At 31.8% G+C, this 9310-nt stretch overlaps 2 protein-coding genes across 2 annotated transcripts; one reads left to right on the top strand and one right to left on the bottom strand.

Annotated features, from left to right (window-relative positions):
* Positions 1-702: 702 nt before the first annotated feature.
* Positions 703-2225, bottom strand: LOC115710101 (nucleoside diphosphate kinase 1). The gene is made up of 4 exons (XM_030638438.2): positions 1879-2225; positions 1516-1564; positions 1160-1391; positions 703-1025 (listed from the first exon to the last, which is right to left on the bottom strand). Exons 1-4 carry the CDS (start codon positions 1927-1929, stop codon positions 911-913), a joined length of 447 nt encoding a protein of 148 aa, XP_030494298.1. The 5' UTR covers positions 1930-2225; the 3' UTR covers positions 703-910.
* A 5656-nt stretch (positions 2226-7881) lies between these two features.
* Positions 7882-8932, top strand: LOC133032146 (uncharacterized). The gene is made up of 2 exons (XM_061105996.1): positions 7882-8817; positions 8900-8932. Exons 1-2 carry the CDS (start codon positions 7882-7884, stop codon positions 8930-8932), a joined length of 969 nt encoding a protein of 322 aa, XP_060961979.1.
* The last annotated feature ends 378 nt before the right edge of the window (positions 8933-9310 follow it).

Here is a 9310-nt window from a genome sequence, read left to right as displayed (position 1 = left end):
GTGATTTCGTTCAGTTTGGTGTTGGGCTGAATGCTGAAATGGTGGTTAGTTGATTATATCTTGTTGTATGTTTTTGGTTTTGTTCTATAATGTTGAGTTGTTATAATGGGATATATTGTAATCTTTCTGTTATTGGTTTGTTCTATATTTGCGCCATTTTTATGGTTTTAGCGCCTTACAAGGCTATAGCGCCTATTATGATGTAAAGAAAATTTTAAAGTGATATTTTTTTTTTTTTTTTGAGATATTTTTAAAATATTTTCAAGTGAAATAAGGTTTAAAGAGGATTAAGTTTAAACGATAATAGCTTTTAGCTTTGGTGACGGCTATCAACAACGACGAGATGTATTGCAACAAGTTAGGAGCGTTGTTTGAAGATGTTATAGCTTTATTATCTAAATTTCCGGGGGCAATTTTATCCCATGTGGTTCGCTCTGAGAATTTAGCGGCCCATGACTTGGCAAAGCATGCTCTACGATTAGACGATGAGCTATCCTGGTTCGAAAAGGTTCCAATGCCAGTGGCGGATATAGACGTCGTAAATTCATGAGCGATTCTAATCACTTTGTCAAAAAAAAAAATAAATAAATAAATAAAACATAAAGAAAAAAAAATATGGACTGAAATATGTCTAGATGTTTTATAATCACCCCAACCAAATAAATAATGAGAAACAGAGTTAAACTGAAGCAAGACACAAGATTTCCACAATGTGATAACTTGTTTATGAAGGTTCTTAGTACACTCAACATCCAGATGAATTAATAATCAAAGCAAAACATACAAAGACTCATAGTTTTATCAGGAGAACAAAACTCTCTAAAACTTCATAATAAGATGTCATCTTCATCATCATAACAACTAAGAGAAAGATAATCCCAGTATCTGAGAGCTCAAGAAAGATCCAAGTCTATTCATAGATCCATGAGTGAAGGCTGCTCTGCCATTCAGCAACGCCTTCGGGGAACCACAGGGCAATCTCCTTCCTTCCATTCTCAGCTGAATCACTTCCATGAATGACATTCCTGCGTCCAATGAATGTTCATGCAGTTAATAAGGTTGTAAAATCCAACAAAAACAACACAGTATAGAAAACCCCTTCTAACAATAAACATTGTATGATCATACAACTATATAACAATCTAAACATTTTCATTACCTGCCAATATCAATAGCAAAGTCGCCACGAATGGTTCCGGGGGCAGACTCTGCAGGGTTGGTTGCTCCAATGATCTTCCTTCCTGTGGTTACCACATTCTTACCCTCCCAAACCATGGCAACAACAGGGCCAGAGACAATGTACTCAACCAAACCACTGAAAAAGGGCTTGGCAGAGAGATCAGCATAGTGCTTCTCCGCAAAAGCACTATCAACAGTGATGAACTTCAAACCTAAAACAAAACAAAACAAATCAATCAAGCCCTTAACTTAGAAAACTACAATTACAATTCTCAATTATATATATGATTACAAACTTAAAAAGAAAAAGTCCTTTTAATGATATAGAAAGCTTACCTCTCAAAGTGAATCCCTTCTTCTCAAATCTGCTAATGATTTCACCAACCTGAGTAACAATAATTAGACCTTTAATTTTCCAAACAGTAATCGAATCTTGGTGAATCTAATTTCAACATCTCACTAATAAATTATTAATTTATTTATCAAAAGCTTTATTTTTTGCTAGACTCCGAAAAACCCCAATCCAGATACATTGAGTAATGATTTTTTTACTAGGACCCACCAAAAAGAAAAATTTCCTACCAACCAAACACCAGATCCATTATAATCATCAAGATATCCCAGAAATATGAGAAATCTCAAGAAACTCATATGAGAATCAAATAGGTAAAGCAAAAACAATAAAAATAGAAAACATACCAGTCCTCTTTGGACACCATCGGGCTTGATCATAATGAAAGTTTGCTCCATCTTTGTCTTCGAAGGTCTCTAAACGGAGCAGCTGAAGTGAATTTTGGGTGAGAGTGAGCGTGAGAGAAGAAAGGATACGCAAGTATATATATATGTAAAAATTGTTATATATGCGGAGTTAGAGGAAAGCAAAACCCTAACCCTAGTCGAACTTGTTCCGAATATTCTGTTGGATTTTCGCTTTATTTAATTATTAATATTAATTAAATGGTGGAGACTGGGGAGCCGTTGAGTAAAGACAGCTCAGCCACATTTTTTTTTACATACTTGATGTCAAAAAAAAAAAAAAAAAAAAAAGAAGCTATTACATACTTTAAAATATGCTTAGATATAAAGTGATAATTATATATTTTGTCAAAAAAAAAAAAATGGTAATTACAATAATTTTTATTGTTCTTGTTGAGGAGTGCTACCACCATCACTCTCATATTTTAGTTTTGTATCTAAAAATACATGTCAAATAATTTTTTTATAGCAATATTTGTTATGGCTATAATATCAAAATTTTTAAAATTTTCTTGTTAAAAATAAAAAAAAATTATTAATAATTTATAAATATTGACAACAAAATTTTTTATATTGGCCCTGAAATTTAGTGGGCCATGAGAAAAAAAATATATTTTTGAGCCCTTAATTAAAAAAAATGTGGTATTTTTCAAAATGAGTAAAATATATATAATTTTAAAAGGGGAAAATATTTTTTGAACCCCTGGACAAAGTGAGCCCTAGACACAGACCCCGCCTATGCCTAGGGTCGGGCTTGGACGTATGCATATGTAAGGTTGGGTGGCGCTGATTTTCTATAAATTCAATATATACATATAATGATAATAATATATAACAAAAATTAGTTGCATATATGGGCCAGTTTAGCAGTGGGGAAAAGCATATGTAGTTGTGATGTCGGAAAAACAGTTGTAGCAGTGCTGTAGGAAAAAGCTGAGTTGAGTGTTTGGTAAACTATAAATTTTAAAGTGCTAAGAGTTGTTAAGATAATAATAATAATAATAATAATAATAATAATAATTTAATCTACTTCATTAAAATTACAAATATAAAATATGTTATATAAAATTTTTATTTTTTATGTATTTTTAATTATTTTTTCTATAGTATAAATTTATATGTATTTGATAAAAATAATTTTTAATATTATTAAATTATACTTTTTTCAATTCTAAAAAATATTGTAGTTTATAAAAAATTTAGATTGATATTATTTGTGAATAATAAAAATATAAATATAAATATAAAATATTTTTTAAAACCAAATAAAAAATTAAAAAATTAAATATTATTTATTTTAAATATTTTTTCCTTCAAAAAAAATATTTTGTTTTTTTAATATATAATAAATTTTTAGTAAAAAATAATTTATTTTTAATCAAAATAGCTTTTTTCAAAAATTGTAGACCTTTGATATATTAATCAAAATAGATGATATGTGGTAATTTAGTACCCCACTGTGGGCGCCAAATTGTAGAGGGCATAATCTACAATGATCGGAATGGAAGGATCGCGAGGACCGACAACCTGTAGAACAAACGAAAAAAGGACCGTTGAGACCTTGGGACACCAGGATGGTGCCAGCCGAAGGGACTCCGACGATCAAGTCAGTAAACAATTTAAATAAAGAATATCTGAATGTAAATAAAGAAGATAGAAAACATATATTTCCACTGTAGAGCGATGGAGAAGGACTGGTAATAATAATAGTAATGTATTGAGTGAGTGCTTGAGTGAGTGAAGATGAGATGATCCTTTAGGACTCCTGGGTTCTCCTTTTATAGAGCCCCTGATGGTTGAATTCCCCTATTCTGAAGAACGAATATGTGAAGTGGTCTTCCCCTTTTCCAGGAGAAAGGATCGATTCTTCTACTTTAGTTATAGACTCCTTCCTATCCCTTGTATCAGATTGGTCTTATAGTTGCTGAGCTCGTTTGGGCCTTGTATTTTAGCCAAAGCCCAATGTGTTTTGGATGAGTGGGTTATATTCACTCACTTGGTTTGAAGGGTTGTAATTTCGATTTGGACCGTAAGAGGCATTTGGGCTTGGTGTAATTTTTGGCCACTAGAGGTTGTACCAGCTTTAGCTTTTAATTGTATCTTTTCCATAAATTCTTTAATAAGTTGTTTTTTAACTACTTACCAAACACCTTTTTGTCATAGTTTTTTTGAGAAGCATCTTTTAGCTTTTCTAAAAGTTGTGCCAAACTGGCCCATAACCTCCTGATATATCAAAGCAGCTAACATTATTTGTTTTGAAGTTTTATTGCGCCTTCTCTATGAGCAAGAATCCCAAACTTTTTATCGGCGACTATTTTTGTTGCCAATAGCCAATATTGCCGACGAAATACACCAATTGCGCCGGCAAACGTTAGCACAAAACCGCCAAAAGGTGGGAATTATTAGCTGTACGGTTTCCACTTTTACCAACGCAATTACCTGCGCCGGCAAAATAATTTATTTAATTTTGTTTACTTTTGTCGGCGCTAAATTGCGCCGGCAAAAGTCGGGAAAAAAAGGCTGTCAATTTTCCCTCGCAGTGAAAAAACGTGCGCGCAAAAGTAGGTGGGGACTTTTGCCGGCGCACTTATATGCGCCAGCAAAAGTGGGAACTGTTTGGCCATTGGACAAGTTGCATCAAGGTTTAGCGCCAGCAAAAACCCTTAAAAATTTTGGCGGTCAACATCCCGCGCAAAGGAAAACTTGCGTGAAAATTAAGTGGGAAACTTTTGCCGGCGCAATTAGGTGCGCCGGCAAAAGTTGAAAGTAAATAAAAGCTCGAGCGAACCCTTCTTCCCTATTTTTCCTCTTCTCTTTCTCTTTCTTCTCCTTCTCTCTCTCTGCAAAAACCAAACCCACCGTCGGCAGCCCCATTTGTTCCCCTCCAAAATCCATTTTCAACCTCCCAAAAAATTATTTTCAACCTCCAAACTTGTTTCTCTCTTTTTCCTCTTTTTTTTTTTTCCATTTTTTTCCAAAAAAACATTTGTAATGGGATTCTGACGAGATGGGCCGCCACACCTCCGCCGCACCACCGCCGCACCTCCGCTCCGGTAACATATATTTTCTTTATTTTAGTTTTATTTAATTTATTTTTTATTTGTGTATATATAATAATTTTAGTTTATTTGAGTATAAAATTGTGTTTAGTTTTTTTAGTTTATAGATGTGTGTAATTTTATATAGTTTTATGTGTATTTTTATAAATTTGTGTGTATATGTGTATATAAATGTGTATAATAGTTTATATATGTGTATTTGTATATATATGTAAATGTATATATATGTGTATATGTATAAATATGTGTATATGTATATATATGTACAAGTATATATGTGTATATGTAATTGTATGTAAAAGTATATAAGTGTGTATATATGTGTATATGTAAATGTATGTATATATGTATATGTAAAAATATATATCTGTGTGCATGGGCGGAGCCAGCATGAAAAGTTTTTTTTTTTTTTGGGGGGTGGGGGGGGGGGGGCAAACTACATTATAAATTTAAGTGTCAAAAATCTAAATATTTTTATTAAATTTATAATTAAAATTAAAATACAGAACGTCTTTCTTGCATATCACGAAAATCATCGATAAGTGAATTTATACTAATTTTTTTTGGCAATTTCTCTTTCAATATATACGAGCAAACAATCACTTAAAAATTCATCTTCCATCTTGTTGCGAAGTGTAGTCTTTACTATATTCATAGCTGAAAAAGATCGTTCTGTGGTAGCTGTAGAAACTGGAAGTGTAAGAATAAGAGTTATCACTTTATACACAATTAGAAAAATCTCTGCTTTTCTAGTTTTTACTAACCACTAACATAAATCAGAAATGGTTGCCAAAACATTAAAATCAGGAAGTTCTCGTATTCTGTAAAATCTTTTGGAAGCAAACATATATAATATATCATTTATTGCACAATATATTTTATTTGGAAACAAACAAAAAATAAAAAAGAAGAAACTAAAAAGCCTAAACCGTCATTTACAAGTTACAAACCATTACTAAAACTTTACGTGGGGCCACCATATAGTATAAATAATAAAGAATGGATTATATATAAATAAAAAATTATAAGATATGGAAAGTTTGGGGGGGGGGGGGTGGGGCATGGCCTCTATAGAGCTTCAAATACATCCGCCCCTGTTTGTGTGTATATATATGTGTATATGTAAATGTATATATTACATATATATATAATATATACATAGTACTATACTTTTAATTTTATTTAGTTAATATTTATTTTTTTTTGGCTAAATAGGCTTTTGGTATTCCTTTATTTGGTGTTTGGCAAAAATCACTGCTCGTTATATTGGAAGGTTTATAGTATGCTTATGTTATATTATTTATAATATTTTAAAAAAAAAAAATTACTTGAAAATGCATATTAGAAGAGTTTGAATATCTTATATATTCATCCGTAGTGAAGTAGGTTCTGTGAAAAATATACTGCGGTCGGATGGGTGGTAAAAATTAATATGTATGTAAATTGTTTTGGTATTGTTTTTGTAATTTTTGTGTAGGTGTTATAAATTTAGGAATGATCAATTGTAAAGTGTTATGCTGTCGAACTTTCGGTAGCATAACATTTTTAATTTGATAATAGTTTTTATTTAAAAAAGAATTAGAACATCATTAATATCATAGATATGATAATAGGTATAATTTAATATGCATATAAACTGTTTTGGTATTGTGTTTGTGATTTTTGTGTAGGTGTTATAAATTTGGGAATGCTCAATTGTAAAGTGTTATGCTGTCAAATTTTCGGTAGCATAACATTTTCAATTTAATAATAGGTTATATTTAAAAAATAATTAGAACAACACTAATATTATAGATATGATAATAGGTTAAATTTAAAAAATTAGTTAATAGTTTATTAATTATAATAAAAATATTGGTAATAGTTTATTTTTGAAAAATAATTACAACATCACTAAGTAAATTTAAATTAAAAATTAATAATTTAATTAGTTAAGACTTCAATTGTAACACAAATTCATTTAAATCACTTGGTAATTTTAAAATGTCACAAATTTACTTATTATTAAATAATAATTAGAAACTTTATTAAGTTAAAAATTGATAAATTAAAAACTTATTAATTAATTTATAAATTTTTATTTATATTAGTTATAATGTTACATAAATTGTTAATTTAAAAAAATTAGATAATTGAAAAATAATTAAAGTTGTGACAAAAAAACTATATTTATCACTAATAGGTGAAATTCATTAATTAAGTTAAGTTTTCATAAATTAAAAAGACCATAAATGAAATGAAAATTTTTTGAATTAAAAATAACATTCAACATTGAATTAATAATAACATTAATAAAAGTACATAGGTGGTACATAAAATAACATAAGACATTATAAGATACCATAAGACATTTTAATATAGCATAAAATGAAATTCTTATCCTGAATTGATTTCTTTGGTTCTAAACCAAAGATAGGATAGAACAATTTTGTTTGTATTATCACATAGTGATAATTTATTTCACACACACATTTTTCCTTAGACCCGTTTAGAGAGGCTGAGTTAGTAAGGACTCTTAAATACGCTTCTCCAAATTATCCAGGACTTTTTATGTCCACATGGATAGTTTGGGCTTATTTTATACCTATAGTGTGATCTATTGCTCATTTGATTGTTTCTTTGTTAAAGATTTCAGTACACCATCTCGTTGCATGTTCTTGTAAGTTGGCATACTTGGTAATAGTTTGCTTATGAGAACTGTAGGGAGGTGCTGCCGAAATTTTGAAAAAAAAAAAGAAGCAATCTTAAGAGAATAGATTGCACTATATGTATATCACAAACCTGAATGAGATAGGTTCTTTACCCTTTTAGAAATGGAGTGACAAGGTGGAGTAGGACACATTTTCAACTTTAATTTAAATTGTGTGTTTTCATATTGTATAGCAATATGGTGAGCGACATAAGCTGGATGACTTCAAACAGACGATCTGTAGAGTTTCGTAGGGGTGTGGATGAGTTTGTTGGAGTTGCTCGAATGGAATTAAATTCTGCCGGAGTTACACGATGCCCTTGCATGAGATGTCTGAATGTGAAATTTGAAACTCCCGATAATATTAGGGTACATCTATTTGTGCACGACATCCAACGATCGTACACGACCTGGTATTTTCATGGTGAGTCGTTCACGCAATCGGCTGTAGAAATATTAGACAAAGAAGAAGAAGAAATGGCAGATGTAATGGCAGATATTTTAAGAGAAGATCCTAGTTTTGACGATCCAAGTTCTACCACTGCTTCCTTTAATGAGCTCCCTGTGAATGGTGGTGGAAAGTACGACGATTTGTTCAAGGATATGGAAACTGAATTGTACACGGGTTGCAAAAAATCAGCGCTCAACGCTTTGGTGAAGTTGATGCACTGCAAAGTTCCCAATAAGTGGAGTAACCATTCTTTTGATATGTTACTCGCCATATTGATTGAGTTATTTCCAGAGGGTACAAAATTACCCAAGTCCCATTACGAGTCGAAGATGAAATTGCATAACCTTGGTTTGGGTTATGAAACCATTGATGTATGCAAGTATAATTATGCCTTATTTTGGAAAGAGAATGAAAAAAAAAAGAAGTATGTCCGATTTGTGGCGAGAGTCGTTGGAAAAAGAGAAAGGGAGACAGAAAAAAAAGTTGCTAGAAAAGTTTTGCGGTACTTTCCTTTAATTCCGAGACTGAAGAGGTTATACAGTTCAAGACACTCGGCAGAAGACATGTGGTGGCACTACTCTAAGAGACCTAAAGAGGATGGCGTGCTTAGACACCCCACAGATGCAGAAGAGTTGAAGCAGTTTGACAGACGTCCTCCATCCTTCGCACTTGAGCCTGAAAATGTGAGATTGGGATTGGCCATCGACGGGTTCAATCCCTTTGGTAACATGAGTAACGCTTACAGTGTGTGGCCTGTTATTTTAGTCCCGTACAACTTACCCCCGTGGAAGTGCATGAAACCTGAGTCGTTGATGTTGTCTCTTTTGGTGCCAGGACGCACTTGTTGGAAATTATTTTACCAGGATCTTAGATCTACTCACAAGTATGTTTATTAACATCCTAAATAAGAACTTTCTAAAACGATAAAGTAAACACATATAAAGTTTAGGAAACCTTACATTGGGTGCAGCGGAATATAATGACTCCTTCCGTTCAGATATCTAGCCCTTGATTCCTTTCTGTAGCAGAGCATTATCAATATCTGAACCTGGATCTCTTTCTCTGAATCTTTGATGCTGAAACTTCCTTCTTGCTTAAAGTCTTTCTTCATGATCTTCCTCACTATGATTGAGGTATCACTTGCTGTGTGTGGGCACTACTCATACACTAAGGATT

The sequence above is a fragment of the Cannabis sativa genome, chromosome X, assembly GCF_029168945.1.
Source record: "Cannabis sativa cultivar Pink pepper isolate KNU-18-1 chromosome X, ASM2916894v1, whole genome shotgun sequence".
In the NCBI taxonomy this organism is placed as follows: Eukaryota; Viridiplantae; Streptophyta; class Magnoliopsida; order Rosales; family Cannabaceae; genus Cannabis; species Cannabis sativa.
This window is presented reverse-complemented; position numbering and strand designations above follow the sequence as displayed.